Genomic DNA, 20,038 nt, shown 5'->3' on the forward strand with positions numbered 1-20,038 from the left:
CGGAAATGGACTGGCAGCCAGTGCAGCTGGAAAAGTACTGGCATAATATGAGCTCGCTGGCCAGTCCCTGTTAACAATCTTGCTGCAATCATCCTATTTTGGACCAGCTGAAGTTTCCGGACCATTTTCAAAGGCAGCCTCACGTATAACGCATTGCAGTAGTCCAGATGAGAAGTTATCAGAGCATGGATAACTCTAGCTAGGCTATCTCTGTCCAGATAAGGGTGTAGTTGGTATACCAGCCTAAGCTGATAAAAAGTGCTCTGTGCCACTGAGTTTACCTGTGCCTCAAGTAACAGTTCTGGATCCAAGAGCACCCCCAAACTACGAACGTGATCCTTCAGGGGGAGTGCAACCCCCTCCAGAACAATGTTTCTCTGACAGAGGTTTATGACCTTTAGCAGATGCATTACAAGAAGAAAAATTCAACTGGTGTAGCTCTATGACAGGAATGGGGGACACACGGCCCTCCAGGTGTTGGACTGCAACTTCGATCAGCCCTTACCATTGGCTATGTTGGCTGGGGCTGATGGGATTTGCAGTCCACCAACATCTGCAGGGCCACACATTCTCCACCCCTGCTCTACTGGAGATACAGCATGGGGACGTCTGCATCCATTGGCTTTTTGCCCACCACACAGCTGCTTGTTTGGAAGACATTTGCAACTCTAATAAACACTTTACATATCTTTTCAACACCAACCAATTAAATTGCAAATTACATACCACATATGTGGAACCTCTGAAAACACTGCTTTGAGAAAACTGACTTCATTCACTATATCTGCTGGCGGCTTCTCCAAACAAAGAAGCCTGCAAAATCTGAAACATTCATCTTTTGATTCTGGGAAAATGTTGTAATCTCCAGATAACTGAAGGATGATCAGTGTCAGACCCAGTTTATGCTGCACAGGAATGTTCTGAGATGAACTACGTGCGCTGCTCTGGTTAAGATGTGGATAGACCACTTCTTCCAAATAACCCTTTATCAACGTTTGCACCTAAATAAAAGAGGGGAAAAGATAATAAGAATGCATTCCCACTCCACAGAATACCCAGCTTCTGTAGATGGCAAACACAAGGCAGTCCCAGTGTATTTCTGTGCATCCTTTAGGTCATATACGTATTTTTGTGGTTTATACTGGATGACAGGAAACCAATCTGTGGGTGGGGGAGCTTGCTATGACTCCTTTGTCACAGACAGATAATTTACTGCTGAAATTGGAATGGCTGAACTCTGAAGCCTCTAGAGGGTTGGGAGGCCAGCGCAGGTGCTCCTCTGGATCCAGTGGGTTTCCAGGATGCCCTCAGGGTGCAACTGCAGGAGGTTCTGAAAGGGATACATCTCCTAGAGTCTGCTGCACCTGACATTGCTCAGTCTGTAGTGATGGACAGAAGGGGGGAAAGGCAGGGGTGGGGGAGCCTCCATTTTTTTCTAGTTGCAACCACTGCCCCTGCAAACAAGGTAAAGTGGAAGCAAATGGAACATTTGCTGGCAGGCACAAGAGACAGGATTTTCTCAGTGGTGGCCCTTTCATTACGGAACTCCCTTCCATGGGCACTGTTTCTGGTGGCCTCACTGTCTTCTAAAGACCTGGTTGTTTATGTCTGCTTTGGAAGTTGGCCCTGGCTTTTAAGTTGTAATTTTAACCGCTGGGGTTAATTTCACTTTTGGATTTTGATTGAGTTTCTTCCTGTTATTAGGGTGGCATTTTTGTACTTTATCTTTTCATGTACTTAATGATGATTTTACTGTGTAAACCCCTTTAAGAGGGCTATTTAGTACTGAAATGCATTATAAAAATCTATAATAATAAAAGAGGATGTATGTTTGTCAGCACCATAGCGCCAAGACCATGAAATCTAGACACCTGAAATCTGGCATGAATACTAAGGGCAACCTAGGAGCATACACTTCAGGATTACTTGATTTGTAAAGCATATTAAGGCTACCTTTACATTAAAGAAAAAGCCCGTAGTCCTCCATTGTGGAGCCTTTCCGCATTTACAGCAGACTCCCAGACAATGACCAGGTGATTGCTGAGAGGGGAAGCTTTTAATTTTTCAGGTTCCATAGAACTCAATGAAACAGCACCATCTACTGGCTGTTTTAATAGCACAACAATCCAAGATATTTTTGATACCTCATTTTCTCCGGATCTTTTTAAACATGGAATAACCGGGAAATATCTCTGGATGTGCCCTTGAGGTTGACGACATCATGAAAAGGACCTGCAAACTTCCGTGAGTGAGCAATCTCCATAGCAGGATAAAAGCTCTGTGTGAAGAAGCCCTAATTAATTTAAATTAATTTAAATGTGTTTTTGGGTTTGAAGCTTGTAGCAACATCTTAAGTCACTAGGTGACAGATTTCTCTAACTAGCACATAGCTTTGCAGTCAATATAGTTTAAAGCCAGGGGGAGTAATCTTAGGCACAGGTTTATATGGCTTCCCCTTCTCTGCTGTGGGGCAGCCCCCTCTCTGGGGAATGAAGTGGAAAGACCCCTCTAGGGACTTACAAGGGTGCACCATGAATGGTTCTGAGCCCGGGGGTGCCAGTAGGCATGGCTTCACTCAAAAAGGACAGGCATGATATGTCAAAGTCTGATAGATGTGTAACTTTGCTTCAAGGCTTCGCTATTCCAACCTGGGCAAAGCCGTGCCTGCTTGCTAGTATTTAAATAAATTAAAAAATAGTGTGTGTTCAGAAGGGGAAAGATGGCTTGTGGAGTGGAAATGGGAAGGGGCAAGAATTCCTCTCACCATTCAGATCAACATTCAAGTGTCCTAGGGAAGAAGTTTGGGGGTTTCTGAACCCCCAAGATTTATTTCTGAAACTAGATCACATACTACAAAATCCCTGTTCCAAATACCAATTGCCCAGGTCTGCAATCATGTAACTTCCCTAGCATGCAACATATGCACAGCTGGATGGGATTTTCTGTGTGAGGCATGGAGAGGATTGGAAGCATTCGGCAACTCAGATGAGGTGCAGGAGAGTCTCATCCTGTAACGAATGGTCTCCCAAATCTCAGAGCACGAGGCTGAGCAGCAGCACACTTAGCATGGGGAGCAGGGCCGGTCCTACTATGATGCCAAGTCATGCACCCGTATCAGGCAGCGGAGCGGGAAGAGCAGTGAATTGCACCACATTCCCCACCCAAAGGGGCCCCCACTGCCACTGCCTCCTCCTCCTCCCCTTTATATTTACTCGCCAGCCAGCCGGCCACTCCCACCTTCTGCTCCAGCCATGGGGCTCCTGCAAGAGTTGGCCAAAATATCACAAAAGGATATCTTGCGATATTTCAGCTGACTCTCGCAGGAGCCCCGTGGCTGGGGCAGAAAGTGGGAGTGGCCAGCTGGCTGATCAGCCAGCCAGCAAGCAAGCAGGTAGGTGGGGTGCTGAGCATGGCTGCATCAGTGCCAGAGAGCGTGCTCAGTGCCCTGTTTGGATACTACCTGGGGAGGGGGAACCTCCGCTTGCCTGCCTGCTGCTGCCTCCTCCTCCTCCCTCCTCCTATTTGCCACTCCCACATTCTGCCCAGCTGTGGGGCTCCTCTAAGAGTTGGCCAAAATATCGCAAGAGGCCCTCTCACAGTATTTTGGCCAACTCTTACAGGAACCCCGCGGCTGGGGCAGACGGTGGGAACAGCTGGCCACCTGGTTGGCCAGTGAGCGGGTGGGGGGGTGGGGACAGGATCCAAATGGGGTGCTGAGCGCAGGTGCACTGACACCAGAGACTGCACTCAGTGCCCTGCTTGGATACTACCCCGGGAAGGGGAGAAGAAGCCGCCCTCTGCCACCGCCCAGAAGAAGCAGGGTGGCAGCGCCAGCACCACCTTGAGGCGGCACCTGCCTCCAGCCAGGCCTGATGCGGAGGCTGATACTAGATGTCTAATGAGGGGCCACTCCGTGCATGGGAGAAGCAGGATTGTGGCTCATAAGTTCCCTTAAAAGGGAACAATTTTCACATCCAGATTGTCTCTGTTGCCTGTTTCTGTTTCCAGGAGAAGTAATAGTGGCTGAAATCCTTAATAATTTGATCTAGTTTAGTCTATTTGCTCAATAACAGTCGTTAGACACAGCAAGAGCAAAAGTTGCTGCTTATTTAGGAATATGGTAACTGGTGTTATACCACAAGTTATTGGTAACAAGGAATCACAATACCTGCTTTTCTCCAAACGGTAAATCTCTCCATTCCTTTGGCTCGTTCTCATACACCATCGGTTTTTTATTCACCAAGTAAAACTGACGCAACTGCTGGAGAAAGTTCTTGATGTTGACAGGAGTCCAGGTGTCCAGTATGCTGAAGAGACTTTCCAGCATTATTTTTGCTGCTGTTTGTTTTCCTTTTGCAGTATCTTCCTTTGAGGTTTTCCACCATGGAATATGGTTCTTAATACTTTCCCACGTACTCTCAGAGGGTTTAGCACAAATGATATCATCATACTGATGCCAATCTGTTAATTTAAAAAAGATCCCTTGAGATTTCATGACACAAGACACAGTCCTTCCATCTTCCTGTATGGCACATATGAATCCATAATGCCACCTACAGAACAATTTTCTACACACCATTACAAAAAACAACAACCACAGTATATATGATATCACCTCCAGACTATACCTTCCTGATGAGACAGAATATAGATGCTTCAACCTGATACCTGAGGAGACCAATGCTATTGAGCATGTACTGTTGGAACCTAGCTTGGTACTTATTCAGTTTAGGCTATGTAGAATGCGTTTTTTATTTATTTTATCTTGACTCTTGTTTACTTCTCTGATCCCTTTCTTTCTAAATTTAATAAAATTTTCCTAATTAATTTTGTGGTGACAGCTTTTTATCTTATACATCCAAAGGAGTATCCCCCACATATGTTGTTGCTTCATTATAGGTTATCTGCTTTGTGCAAGGGGAAATGAGCTGAAGCTCTACCAAGGGCAACTGGGATTTAGCTGGCTGTGCCCTCCTCCCAAATCAAACAACATGGTCTGCGGGAATTCCCTGCATCCTTTGAGCCAGGAGGAATTAAGGCAGGATGATGGCAGAATAAATGAAAAGGGACTGCATATCAGACAATTGTCCTGCATGGTTGCTGTATGCAAAGCCTTCTTCATGGTCTGTGACCCAGGTGTTGAGCAGAGATGCTCAACAAGGGTCTAGAGCATTGGTAGGCAACCTGGTACCCCCCAGACGTTATCAACAACTCCCAGAAACCCTGACCATTGGCCATGCTGCTTGGGATTTAGGGAAATGCAATCTAAAACAACTGGAGGGCACCAGATTGCCTACTTCTGGTCTACAGAAATGAACAAGAGCAGTCAAGAGGCCTCCAAGATTGGCCCTTAGAGTATAAATAATTTATCTCAGCTGTTATATTGTCAACTGTGGCCTCATTCTGGCTATACAAACTCTTCCATGTTTGGAATCCTATTTTCTTGGGTACTACAAAATCTTAGTTTCTAATGTATATTAGATGATAGAAAGTTTCTAATGTGTATATATATATATGATAGAAAGACAAACAGAATATTTTTAAAACTATATTTTGAACTAAACATTTAGGCTTTTGTGGTTATGGAATATTGTTCTTGAGCACGCTCCGGGAGAGAGTGCAGGACAAGAAGGCCTGGCGTGCTATGGTCCATGGGGTCACGAAGGGTCGGACATGACTGAACGACTGAACAACAAATGTATTCCCTATGTATTGCATACAACATCCATTTTTTTTACATTCATTTAAATAAATCACATTAGTGGAAGTACATGTTAAACAATAAAGTTTACCAGTAACACCACAACTGAAAACCCCAAATTATCCTTCCTTATGTCCTCTTAACCATTGAAAACAATAAAATTGTCACAGACTTAAATTGTAAACCTACAGATTCCCACCTGCACCTTAACTTCAAGTCGTCATGTCATTCAAATCATCTAAAAAAGGACATTATATACAGTTCGGCTCTTAGGATAAAACACATTTGCAATAACAAAAAAAACTTCTCATGAAGATGTAACCAACTTTAAGAACATCTCCAACAATGCAGATACCCTAGTCACATGAATAACTACAATATCAATCAAGCATCAGTAATTTCCAGGGATATCCTCCTGAAGCAAAGGCTATCTCTTTGAAAGAAAATCACATTCCATTTGTTGTGGTCATGATCCTGTTGCCCCTAAATACCACAAGATAATGACAGATAGTTATCCTATTGTATCCTATTGTGCTCATTTAACAGAAGCCATTAATTCTCCACCATGCATTCCATTCAGAAAAACACACGATTTGTGTAAATTGTTAGTTAAAGCTACACTTAAACAAGATACCTGCAATCCAGGATCACACCAATGCAAATCAGTGCATTGCATTATCTGCAGTTACCTCCTGGAAACCACTTCTTTTAGGGGCACAGTTACTGACAAAAGTTCTTTCATTAGACTATTGGTAACATGTACTTCTACTACTGTGGTTTATTTAACTGTATGTTAACAAAAAGGATTTTGTATGCAATACACAGGGGAAACTACAACAGACCTAAGAACAAAATTTCCTAACCACAAATCTCCAGAAAACTGGAGCAGCCTGTTGCAAGACATTTCAATTCACCTGCACACAGCCTCTCTGATTTACAGCTGCTTTCAAAAGAACAAGCAAAAGACAATGACATGCTTGAGAAAAGGGAAAAACACTGGATCTACAGTCCAAATGGGCTTAATCTGGAGGACAATTCATAAGCATTTTACCAGTCAAACCTCTGTTTTTTCTCCTAAGGAATATTCATCTCCAGGCATTCCAAACTGCCACGCTTGGTATCCATTTTACAGGACAGCTACTAACGAGGGCAGAAGCCGAAAAGTTTAGTTCAAAATATATGTATTTTAATACTCTGTTGTTAGTCTTTGTCTTTCTTATATATTTTACCTTAAGACTGACTACAGTCAGCCATAGTGGTTCCAGAGCTTCATTGTTGCTTTGCTGTTGTGCTGCTTTACATATAAATATTGAGAGGGGGGGAGAGAGAGAGAGAGAGAGAGAGAGAGAGAGAGAGAGAGACTGGGAACTGTTTCTTACCTGTACCATTTAGTTCCTTTGAGTTAATATACAAGCAGCGATTCACATAGGTTCCCTCTGAAGGTTTGCAAATGAATTCATACTCCCCCAGTTTGCCACATGGAACATAATACTTATAGGGGATTGATTTATCCACATTGTCCTTAGAAATGGTCACGTAGCCTTCAATTAGGAAGCCATCCTGGCCAATATCCCTGTTTTTAAACAAATCATATTTGTGCATTTCATAGCAGCAAAGCACAGCAATGGGCAAGCAATGTCTCTGTTAGTCTAACAAAGTTTTTCCAACAAAAACAAAAAGGATAGTAGAGAACTAACACATTCCCCATTTAAAACATCAGTGTCGTGCCTTAACACATAATGGCCTAGAGTAAATAGCATTTCCAGATCATATATGCATGTATAGTGTCCTTAGAAATTAAAAACCCACACACACACAATTCAGAATTCATCATAGTTTTACCAGGTGGGGCAGTACCAATATATCACAATACTATTCTATCTTGAATAGAAACCATTCTACTTCAAGAAGCTCATAGATACTATTAAGTCTTGTCAAATAAATATAATCAGGGCTCTGCAAATAAAATGATGACATAGAAGTACAAAAGGAAGATCAATGCCACACTGTGTGCACCATGTGGTATTGGTCACGGAATATAGCTTCCTGTCAGGGGTACCCTGGTGGCCTCTTTCAGTCTACTCCAATAGCCAACTCAAGACACAAAGAAAAGGATTCTGTTCAAGGCTTTAATCCTTTTACAACGTAATGACTCTTTCAGATGCTAATCACCAGCAACTAAGCAAGGAACAGCCCTGGGGAAAGATAGCAGAGTAGCCTAAGCTCCAGGTTAGGCAGTTGGTCCCCGTTTGAAGGAGAATCACAGGAAGACCCAGAACTTATGGGCTAGGAAGAGATCCTCCCTCTTTCCCTTGGGTCCTCGGGACGCGACGGTTGTTTGTGTGCCAAACAAGCGGTATGCCTCCTTTCGGCGCCCTCCATCTGTCGCCGCTCCCTGTGTCTGCGTCAAGCGTCCAGCAAGCCCCCCTCCAGTGCTCTGTTGCTGCCAGGGTCACTATCTGTCCCAGGAATGCTGGCAGGAGGAATCTCTGCCAGCTGCTGTGCTTGTGAGAGATGAGCGAGCTCCTCTCCCATGGATTGCTGTTCCTCCTCAGAATCAGAACTGCTCTGGGGCTCTATGGGCTCAGTTTCTACCCTGACACTTCCTACACTTCTCAGATGTTTGAAAAGCAATTTTCTAGCACTTATGGTTGCAAAGATATGCTTTAAAAGCCCTGTTATCATTCTCCAATCCACATGTAGAGTGAATGCGTGTGTGTGTGTGGGAGCATGCAAAGGGCTCAAATTTAAGAATCCCTTCCCCACACACTGGAAGCCTTCTCATTGCCCTGAGATGGCCCTGGAACAGGGGGTGGGGGAGGGAGAGTATGCCTGCCCAGGGACCAAAGGAAGGGGAAATGTAAAAAAGAGGGAGAAACTACCAAAGGAGAGAGAGAGAAACACACACTGCTGCCTCCTCACACCTTGCTCCTTGTCAGAGCAAGCCCACCTGAGCTCTGGATTTGGCCATTTGTCTGCCATTGCCATGTCTTGTCCCTCCCCTGAACTCGCTCTGCCTGTCTACCTAGTCAGATTGTGAACAAGATTGTAACTTTACTTTGCTTTGAAAGACGTGTCAGCCATTCACATACATAGGAGAAAGAAGAAAGGTGCTCTCAGGGATGAGTCCGAACAACAGCCGTTAAGAATTAGGTCTGCTCCTATTTCCATACATTTATTCTGAGTTGCATTCATAGAATCATAGGAACATAGATTCATAGGGTTGGAAGGGACCTACAAGACCATTGAGTCCAACCCCCTGCTTAGTGCAGGAAGCCTGATTACCAGGCAGTCTCCCATCCAAATACTAACAGGGCTAACCCTGTTTAGCTTCTGAGATCTGACGAGATCAGGCACATCCAGCCCTTTGCTCATGTACAATACTCTGAGTCTAACAGTATGTGGGGTGGGGAGCATGTGCGCGCGCGTGTGCACGCACGCGCGCGCACACACACACACGGCTTCTCTGTTTCAGAACACCCACACACACACACAGTTTTACAGAGAAAAAGAAAACTGCAGGGTGACATTTTCTCCCCCCCCCACCCCCCCACTTGCCTCCTGTAATGTCATATGTAGTCTCCAACTCCAATGCAGTGTGCCCCTTTTATGCTCCAGTCGTTTTTGATTAGCATATTTTTTCTGATGAAACATTTGTTTGGGGTTTTATAATTTTGTTTACTTTTTTTTTACACTTGAAAAACTGCTCTGAGAAGTGAAGGAGGTGGCTTGGTGACTCATGCAAGAGTCAACCTATCAGCACTGCACCTCCAGCTTCTAGATAAAAACCAGAAGAAGATGTTTCTCTGATCTCACTCTTGGAGGGAAGATGGTATGTGTGACCAAAGTGCGGTGTGAGCACTTCCACAGCAGGGTAAACATTAAAATTATGTATGTCTGCATGGTTACCATAATGTGAGGAACTCCACAGTCAAGAGAGGAGGCTAGAATTCAAGTCTAGACAGAGACGTGTGTGTGTGTGTGTGTGTGTGTGTGTGTGTGATTATCAGTTATAGTTGAGTCAATATCCCCTTGCCCCATTTTTTAAACATGACATGTGGACGTTATCTTTTCTAGCCACTGAATCCAGAGCATGCTTGAACATAGAGAATTGTACTTACTTTGACAAAACCAGCTCACAGACATTGTCTTCCCAGTCCTTATATCCAGAAATGCCTTCTGCCTTGATGAACACTCTTGGCTCCTTAGGATCCCGCTTGAATGTCTTAGACAATATGGCATGGAAATATACCGTAACACAATCTCCAGAAATCACTGGCCTGAAACAGAGTAAAAGCAAGGCCAGCATAATTTGTTTTGGCAGATGCATACGTAACAGTTTTGTTAAATGTATGGACATGGGCAACATACATCTGAGATTTAATTCAGTGGGCTTGATTTTTTTTCCTGTTTTTAAATTGTATGATTTATTAAATTATGTATTAATATTTTAAATTGTCTTAATGTATATATGCTGCCTTGTGATCACTTTTAACCTAAATGTTAAACAATATAAAATCTGATAAAATAAAAAATTGGAAAATAAAATGGTTCTATAATATTAAATTAATCACTAGGGGTAGAACCCTATTGTGCCGTGTGCCTGGGGGGGCTGACTGCGAGCGCAACAGGGAATTAGTGGTTCTAAAAGCAACTGGTAATGAGCAGAAATGCTCATTTCCAGAATGGGGCAGATCAGTGGAGCTCCCAAAAGAGAGCTCCACTGACCTGTCCTGGTCCAGAAACAAGCATTTCCACTCATTTCTGGAGTTTCTTTTAGAACCGTTGGCACAACACTATCAATGGGAGCTCAGCAGCCCCATTGGATACTGCCCTAGAACTCTTACGAAATATCACAAAACCTGATCTGTAAATTACCATTTAGGGTGCAATTCTCTACTCAAGATATGCTAGTTGAAGAGCTACAGGATATGGCAGAAACCCCACTCAGTTTCCCTTCCGCCACTGGAGAGACACCAGCACAACAGCATGGAGATACTGGTGCAGCACTATGCTGCCATATCTACTATGCCTGTACAACTCTGCTGGTGTAGCAGCCAAAATGGGGCTGAGACATGGGCAGGATAGGGAGAATCAGATTTAGGCCCAATGCTATACCCCTTCAGACCCTAAGCATGCCCCTGACTACAGCAGGACTTCATGCCGAAGACAGAGCTGGTGTATGGAAAATTCATGTCCAAGAGAGGGAGGGATCTGTTTGTCTCCATGCCCACACTAGCTGGTTGAAATCCTCATCCAGTTGGACTAGATAAGGGCGAGGGTGGGAAACCAGAGGCCTGGGACGAGCAGGAGGGGCAGCTTTGGCTTTATAAACAGCAGAGGATGGAGAGGAGGGGGAAAAGAAGGCAGAGAACTGACAGGACAGAGAAAGATGATGAAGAATAGCACTGAAAGTGCTAGAGGAGGAAGAGGAGGACACTGGTAAAGATTAGGGGGTTAGTAAGAGGGAGGGAGGGACAGTCCTCAGCCTTTGCCTGTGACAAGCTGGGTGTCCTAGGTCTAAAACCAGAGAGCTGGAATGGTTCCAAGCCCTGTCTCTGATGCAAGAGGGGACCGAGAACTCTCTAAGGGGTTGGGAACTTGTGGGGAGCCCCACAGAGAGGGGAAGACCCATAAATCACTGCCACACATGTCTCTCACTCCCCCTACATTGCCACAACAAAATATAGGAAATGGCATAACTCTACACCCAATCACAGCACACCAATACAGACATATAGACCCCCACCAGGTAGGCCATAACTCAGCTGACAATGTGCACATCACTCTGGTCTCATGTGATGCAGACTTCAGCGCACACAAGGGACTCTGTTGACAAGAACCATAGAAAAAGGGCACATTGCAAGGAAGAGCCTGTCAACTGTACACACATACAAAGAGTGTCTGTACAGTTGCTGACTACAGGTACCCTGCTTTACAGGTACCCTACCTAAGGGCTCCAGAAACTGTGCCCACCACTCATGGGCCGGTGTGTGGTGATGACATGGAGGTGTTGCAGAGCTGATGTGGCAACACCTAACCCCAGTCGACTTTTACAGCTGGGGAGGCAGCCAAGGGCAGGGCATCGCATCCTGCACTGGTAAGCAAGGGAACAGGGGGCGACCATGGTGCAAAGTACAACTGCTGCAAATGTCTCTCATGTCTTTCCCCCTAACTTGCTATATTGAAAACGGCGTCTTGCCTAAACTGTACTAATGAAACAATCCTTCCTCCCCAACAGCTGGGAGCAGCATCTCCCTCACAGGTACCCCATATGCAGGTATGTTCTGTGTTGGAGAAGGCCAAGCACTCTACTGCAGCCATTTCCACTACTGGTCAACCGTCCTGAGCACCCCATTCTCTGTCTGGTATCCCATGCACTCTCTGGGCTCCATCGCATGGGAAGAGAATTCCACATCAATGCCAGTTCTTTCCCCATCCTGTATCACTGCAGGACTGGGTCGTTCTCTTTAGATGACTGTCCCTGTGGCGCTATTTTTCATTTCTTTCCTTCTCATGGGGTGGTGATGCTGCTCAGAGGCATTGCCACCTTTCCACAAAGAAGCATTACATGCGCTCGGGGTGTAATGATAATTCCTCCCTGGTTCCTGCCCCTTTCCCTCCCTGGGCCCCCCGCCTCCCTGTTCAGTGTTTTTGACAATCTCTGCCATTTACTCAGCCATTTACTCGCTGGAATGCACAGCAGGGGGTGTCCTGGCAGGTCGGAAGGCTGGCACGCCACTCTGCCGCTCTGCCGACCTGCTACTCTGCTGCCTTATTCAGAACGCTGCAGGCCCAAAAGGGCAAGGAGACACGCCCCACAGCCCATCATCACTGCCTTTGCCATTATAGCTGCACCCCCAACAACCTAAAACAAGCCGCCAACACACAGCAGTTCACTCGTGCTAGGGGAGAAGTACACGGGGAGGGCATGGCACTCCATTTGCGCATATTTGGAAAAATACCACATTTTTTCTGTTTGAGGAAAAAATGGGATAGGTGGGCAGAAATGGTGGGATAACGACTGGACGATGATGACGTCATGTAATGGACCTGCACAATTCAGTGAGTGGCCAATCATGAATGTGCAGTAAACTGGAGGTGTAGAAACGCCTGCTCTCTCTCTCTCTCTCTCTCTCTCTCTCTCTCTCTCTTCATCTCTCTCCTTTGCTCTGTGCCCTTTCTCTCTTCTGATCCCCACACCGCTCTGCTTTCTCCCTCCATGCTGCCCCCAGTCACTCCTTTCTCCCCCCTCCATGGTCATACTTGCTTTCCTTCCTTCCCCCACCCCCAGTCACTCTGTGCTCCCTCTTTCCCCTGGTCACCCCTGCCCCTGTCACACCTTCCCCTACACATCTTTACTCCCTCCCCCATCCCCCAGTCACTCCTGCCCCCAATAGCTTCCCGTTTTCCACCCTACTTTTCCTCCTGGTTGCTTCTCTCCCCCGCCCCTGCAATCTCTCCTCCTTCTCCCCTTTACCAATCCTTACCACCACCAACACCCCACCACCACAATCTTTAACTGATTGAATAGCTTCTGGATGGGAGCCACCAAGGCAGAAACAATTCTAAAATCTCTAAAATGCATTGCCTAACATCAGTGTCAGGCAATTCATTTTGAGGATTTTTGAATGGCTACCACCTCAGGAGGACAGGAGCCAAATGGCTCCATTTTAGAAGCACTGATGCTTGCTCAGGTGAGGATGTCCTGGCGTGGGAGGGCAGTGAGAGTCTTATGGGAACCAGGGCACCTGCGGGTAGTACACAGAGGGCGTCCATTCCATGGGGCTGCAAAATTTGCTGTTCCAGGGAGGCTCCTGCACACTTCTAAGCTCTATGACAGACAGTTATGCAACAGATGATAATGCGCCAAGCATGAGAGGCATTTCACCTGCTACTCTGCTGCCTGTCACTCAAATGTCAGGTGCACAGGAGGCCTCCTGGAATAACCCCATACATGTCTTTTTTCCACCCACTTGTTTGATCTGGCTTCAGCTGGCCATACAATGAAATTTGGATGGGCTGGGGGCAGGGAGCATGTTGCTACCAGATCTCGGGACCAATAGTCCCTTCAACCTCTGCTCATAGGGGGTCAGAGGGGTAATAGGGGCAGGCCTCTGAGGGCACAAAGCTGGAATGGCTGCTGCTGCAATGGTATATGAGGCAGTCTGTTGGCAGGAAGGAAGATGAGGCCTCCTGGGATACTACCTAGGACTGGCCTACCAGGTAAAATAATGGAGGAGGGATTGGTCATGTGGGTTGCCAGGGGGACGGGTGGGCTAAAAGAGCTAGCAGCCCATGTAGGCGACAGGCTACTGAACCATGCCGCACTTCCCGTGATGGGCTCAGGTACTATACTCTGTCAGGTGTGTCTATGTGGGGGACCTCCCCCAGGAGGAGGTCATATCCTGGATTGGAACCTGGATCTTCTGTGTGCGAGGCCTGCGCTATTCCTCAGGACTAAGGGTCCCTCTACAACCAGTGGCTCCTGGAATATATAGCTAGTTCTTCAGTATGGCAGCTGGGAGATGACAAATGCCCCAAGATGTATCTGCCTTCTGTCTACTGTTGTACCTGAGTGGCTACAGAGCCTCCCTGTGGAGTTTGTAGCATAGGTTTGAGTCCTGGGTAGGGATGTTAGAGAATTCTGCCACGGATCCCAGCGGGGCCAAATTCCAGTGAATTCAGCCCCCTGGAATCCGTAGTGGAATGGAGCCCGCCGCCCCTCCACCCCGTGAAAGCCCCGCAAAATGGAGCTTACCTGGCTGTGGCTCCAGCTGCAGCTTCGGCTCTGGCAGTGGCAGCTCCAGCTGCTGCCAGGCTGCTGCGAACGCAAATGGTGTCCTGAGTAGGGGATTGCTATGGTAGCCCGTGACAGGCTACATAAATATTTACATAGTCTATCACGGCTAAAGCAGGGGCGTCCCCTACGCCATTTGCGTTCCCGTTTTATCCGTGATAGGCTACGTAAATATTTACATAGCCTACGACAGCTAAAGCGGGAACGCAAATGGCATAGGGGACGCCATTGGCATTCCCGTTTTATCCGTGATAGGCTACGTAAATATTTACGTAGCCTATCATGGGCTACCATAGGGACGCAAATGGTGTCCCCTACTCAGGACGCCATTTGCGTCCGCACCAGCCCGGCAGCGGCTGGAGTACCCACTGTGGGTTGGCCCAGCTGGCGGCTCCGCGGCCTGACCGCAGAGCGGAGCTGGCCGGGCAAGATTCCAGAGGGGAGGAACAGATCGCCTCCCCCCTGTCGAGGATTCCGGGGGGAGGAACGGATCGCCTCCCCCCACCTGCAGAACCCGGCGGAGCCAGGTAAGTGGGGTTTCATACACCCCTAGTCCTGGGAGCTGCTTCTCTTTTTTTCTCTAACCTAACTGTTGCTGGCCAGGCATGCAAAAGGTGAGTGGGGCCCATGTTCCTGCCCTTTCCCTGGTGGGGCTCAATCTCCACACCCCCTGATTCCCATCTCCATGCCCTACAACAGGGGTGGAGAATCTGTAGCCCTCCAGATGTCGTTGGACTAAATTCCCATGATTAGACATGTTGGCTGGGGTGATGGATGTTGGAGTACACAATGGGGCTATTGGAAGCTGCTTCTGTGAAGGTGTAGTTGTGGCTTCCCTTGCTGAGTGGATTGCCTGCTCACTTGGATTCTTCCTCCCCACCTTGTGCTGCCTATCTGATCTCTGTGTGTATGAATGGAGTGAATGGTGTGTGTACGTGTGTGTGTGTGTGTGTGTGTGTGCGTGTATGTGTGTGAGAGGGTGAGTGAGAGGGGGTGGCCCCACCCACTGCGAGCTGTGACCATGCCCACTTTGGTTTCGGCCCCATTCACTTGGGGCTCTGTCCCCCCGCCCACTACTGGCATGCAACCTCAACAAGTTTCCACAGAGGCAATGTGGCCCTTGGGTCGAAAAAGTTAACCCAACCCTATTATACTCACTTACCTTGGCATAAGCCTCACTGAACTCAAAGGGACTTATTTTTTAGTAGGCATGGGATTGTGCTTTTACACAGTCCAGGATTTGGAGGTGGAGAAATGTTGAGCTTTGTACTATTTCTAGCTTGTTATCACTGGAAAGCTTTATGAACACCACAAAAGTAACCATGTTACATGACCATTCTAGATAATTTTAGATTCAATGGACCTTCAATGGAGCTTCAATTCCCTTCCCTTTCAGAAGAGGGTGAAATTTTTAACAATGTGCTGCTGGCCAATTCTTATTATATTTAACACCACTTTAAAAAAAAAGAGTAGGTTATACCTTTGTGTAAACATGCTCTTCTTCTCATGTCCTTCTAGTGGAGTCACTGTTTCCCCCCCCTTCTTCTCATGTCCTTGTATTGGAGTGGGTGTTTTTTCCCCCTTCTTCTCCCATCCTTGTACTGGAGTTGCTGTTTTTCCCCCCTTCTTCTCATGTCCTTGTACCGGAGTTGCTCTTTTATTCCCCTTCTTCTTATATCCTTTTACTGGAGTTGCTGTTTTTGCCCCCTTCTCCTCATGCCCTTGTACTGGAGTTGCTGTTTTTGTCCCCTTCTCACATCTTTGTTCTGGAGTTGTTGTTCTTGCCCCCTTCTCCACATGTCCTTGTTCTGGAATTGCTGTTTTTGCCCCCTTCTCCTCACATTCTTTTACTAGAGTTGTTGTTTTTTCCTCTTTGTCCTCCGATCCTTCTACTGGAGTTGCTGTTTTCCCACCCTTCTCCTCACATCCTTGTTCTGGAGTTGCTGTTTTCCCCCCTTTGTCCTCACATCCTTGTTCTGGAGTTGCTGTTTTTGCCCCTTTCTCACATCCTTGTTCTGGAGTTGCTGTTTTCCCCCCTTTGTCCTCACATCCTTGTTCTGGAGTTGCTGTTTTTTCCTCTTTGTCCTCCCGTCCTTCTACTGGAGTTGCTGTTTTTTCTTCCTTTTCAGAGATTCCACATTTTGTAAATGATGCTTTCTGTAGCACAGGCATACACCATACATAAAAATAATAAGTTAGCAGCTCACTTCACCCCACGTATCTATGTTAATAATTTCTGAGGTGGAAAAAGGGGGAAAGAACCAATGTTTATGAAGCTTCTCTGCCTGGCTCCTGGCCTGGAGTAAGATACTAACTGACTGAAGACCACTCTACTTTCATGTAAGTCCCTTTCTTCTTTCAGGATACCATGCATAATGCACAGCACAAAACAGAAAATTATTAATTTGGGCAAGTACGTTGTTTGACTCTTGCATGTGGAAAGTAGCAACTCATTCCAGGCATGTAACAGACCAGCAGTGGCTCGAGTATTTTGTACTCTGTGCTCTCCCTTTGCAGAGCCCTAGTTTATATTGTTTTTCTTCCCTACCTATCCAGGGCCTGCGTCAATCACTATTCCAGCCTTTCTCAACTTGATGCCCTCCAAATGTCTTGGAACATCACTCCCAGCATGACTGTCTGGGGTATGCTGGGAGTTGTAGCCTCCAAACACATCTGGAGGGCACCAGGTTGGGGAAGGCTGCCGTAGTTCAAGACAGACTCAGTTATCTTATCTTGGCCAAGCTGGGATTCCAGAAGGGGCATGGAGCTGAGTGTATAAGAACATAAGAAGAGCCCTGCTGGATCAGACCAAGGGTCCATTTAGTCCAGCATTCTGTTCACACAGTGGCCAACCAGCTGTCGACCAGGAAATAACAAGTAGGACATGAGTGCAACAGCATCCTCCTGCCCATGTTCCACATCAACTGGTGTACATAGGCACACTGCCTCTGACAGTGGAGGTAGCATATGGCCATTATGACTAGTAGCCACTGATAGTCTTCTCCTCCATGAATTTGTCTAATCCCCTTTTAAAGCCATCCAAATTGGTGGCCATCACCACATACTGTGGTAGCGAATTCCACAGTTTAACTATGAGCTGGGTGAAGAACTCCTTCCTTTTATCTGTTCTGAATCTCCCACCCATCAACTTGATAGCTCTAGTATTATGAGAGTTTCTCCTTCTCCTTTCTCCTCCTCCTCTCTTTTGATATTCAGTCTCCTTCCATGGTTTAAGCCAGCAGGTTGCAGTGTTGGACCAGAAATTGTTTGCTCTGTCTGACCTGTGATTGGGAGGAACAATCCTATGTGGGGTGGGGGAGGCAGTGAAGTGGCAGATTGTCCAACACTTCCAAAGCCCTGCCAGCTCCCACTGGCCAGGGTAGGCAATTGGGGGGTGGGGGTGGGGTGAGACTTAATCATCATTTTCTGTGGCTGGCATTTTTATTTTTATTTTCCCTCCCACTGGAGGCTGGTGTAGGCAAGTGGTCCAATCCTGCCCCACCCCATTTTGGGGCCTGCCATAGGCAGGAACACTACAAGCAGTAAATTTGTGCCTACTGAGTTTTTTGCATGCCTACCAGAGACCATGTGTCCAGACAGATGTCCAGATTATGTATGTGCATAGTGCTATGATCTGGAATACATGGAGAAGAGAGAGGGAGAAATGGCAGGGGAAGTCAGGCTGGCTAGTTGAGGTGAAGGAGGGTTAGACAGCTTCAGGCTATCTCTTCTTCCAGACTATCCCCCATCCTGGATGCTCCTGGTGGCTATGTCAGCATGTCACCAGGCCTTAAGTTGTTGGTGCTGAATCCAGGGGCCTGTCTACATGGGAGGTCTCCTCCAATGCTGCTGTGACTTAAAGTCATTAGGGACACATGACATCATGGCCAATCCGCAGCCAACCAGCTGTATCTTTCTTGAAAAGCTACATTTTCTGAAAGTCCTTTTGCTTCGTATTTTTTACTTAAAGCAGATCCCCTGCAGTATGCCCTCTCCCTCTGCATTAAATCCTGGGCATGCCTCTGACGTGGCTGTGACCTGGCAGTGAGGTGGTCAAGGGGTGGGGCTGCTCCCCCCATTCCCTCTTTTTCCCCATTTGCAATAGGGCTGCTTTCACAATAAGTAGCCTCCTTTTCCCATTCATAACATCAGTAGCCCTGTTTCATTCACAATAGTGGAGTAGCCAGTTTATATGCAGTGCAAAATAAAGAATACACAGAGCAGAAGGAGAAAGGGCAGCCAGCCACTATTTCGTAGTTGCACGATACACCTACAACTAAGGAATACACAGAGGAGGGAGGAGAAAGGGCAGCCAGCCACTATTTCACAGTGGTGATACACCTGCAACTTCGCAGATGCATGATACACCTACAACTAAGGAATACACAGTACTTCCCCAAGGGAGTAAATCCCACTGAGTTCAATGGGACTTACTTTCAAGTAAGCCTTCATGAGGATCATGCTGCGAGGTTTGCTTTTTTCTCATGATACAGGATGGGGATTCACCCCAATGCTGGATGAGAGGAGAGGGGTGTCAGGTAAACTACTTCAGGGCTTCTAGTAAACTTCCCTGTGCAGGGGAGCGTGGACAGGTATGGGGAACAAGCCTCTCTCATTCGCTGAGCAGCACCTACAGGGCTGATGTTATTTTTCAGGAAATCGGCTTTAGCCCGTCAGAGGCACACGAAGCAAGAAAAGTGGGGCTTTACGTAGTGCATACTCGGCTTTTCTTGCTTCATGTGCTACTGATGGACCAAAGCTGATTTCATGAAAATCCAGATAATACTCCATCTCATTCTGTTGTCGTGAAGATGCCCCCCAGGTGAGTGAATGGAAGAACAACTGCCATGCAGGATTTGATCCTGGATAAGCATGCCGTCCTGCTGTGTGTTACTGAGAACTGGCAGAGGAGGGAGTGAAGTCAAGCAATGCTAGCTGTGGCCATGAGGTTCTTCAGTCCTGCAGCAGTGAACAGCCAATGGCCATGGGTGGGGATGGGGTTATCCTAGTGCAGCCTTCCCAACCTGGTGTCCTCCAAATGTTTTGGACTTCAACTCACATCAGCCCCAGCTAGCATGGGTAATGGCCAGAACTCTGGGCATTGGAGTCCAAAACCTCTGGAAGGCACCAGGCTACTGCAGTCCATCATGACTGCATCTCCCCTTCTGAGTGTCTTGTCTAGCAATCTGCCAGCTTCAAGTGTCTGTACATGGTGCTGGGCCTTCGACACATGATAGGGATTCTGCTGATGTAGCATCACCTGGCTGCGTCACTTCCTAAGCTGACTGCAGTGATCTCACGGGTGATACTGGGGACCACCAGGCTGATAGTCCTGGGGAACTTCAAGATTGGAACTGAGCCCCCTTTGTTTGGTGTAGCTCCGAATGTCATGGTCTCTACGACAACTGTAGGCCTGTCTCAATTGATGTATGATCCTACACATGGCAGGTCAAATAATCAGTTTGGTGTTTTGCATTGGCAAACTGAAAGCTAGGCGGCTAGTGGGGACCAGGTGGAACACTGATACTGTTCAAGCT

General features: G+C 46.9%; 1 protein-coding gene across 5 annotated transcripts in view; it reads right to left on the bottom strand.

The window, feature by feature from the left end:
* LOC146353923 (E3 ubiquitin-protein ligase RNF213-like) overlaps positions 1 to 20,038 on the bottom strand; it is a 208,397-nt gene that overhangs the window by 173,510 nt on the left and 14,849 nt on the right. For all 5 annotated transcript variants that reach the window (XM_084837681.1, XM_084837679.1, XM_084837677.1 and 2 more), the window contains exons 4-8: positions 15,982 to 16,658; positions 9,823 to 9,981; positions 7,081 to 7,274; positions 4,169 to 4,461; positions 727 to 1,001 (exon numbers count right to left, since the gene is read on the bottom strand). In XM_084837681.1, coding sequence (XP_084693807.1) covers positions 727 to 1,001; positions 4,169 to 4,461; positions 7,081 to 7,274; positions 9,823 to 9,981; positions 15,982 to 16,658 — 1,598 coding nt within the window. The remainder of the gene's footprint in view (positions 1 to 726; positions 1,002 to 4,168; positions 4,462 to 7,080; positions 7,275 to 9,822; positions 9,982 to 15,981; positions 16,659 to 20,038) is intronic.

Source organism: Heloderma suspectum, chromosome 2, assembly GCF_057233095.1.
Source record: "Heloderma suspectum isolate Gila_16-S chromosome 2, 16-S_ref, whole genome shotgun sequence".
Taxonomy (NCBI): Eukaryota; Metazoa; Chordata; class Lepidosauria; order Squamata; family Helodermatidae; genus Heloderma; species Heloderma suspectum.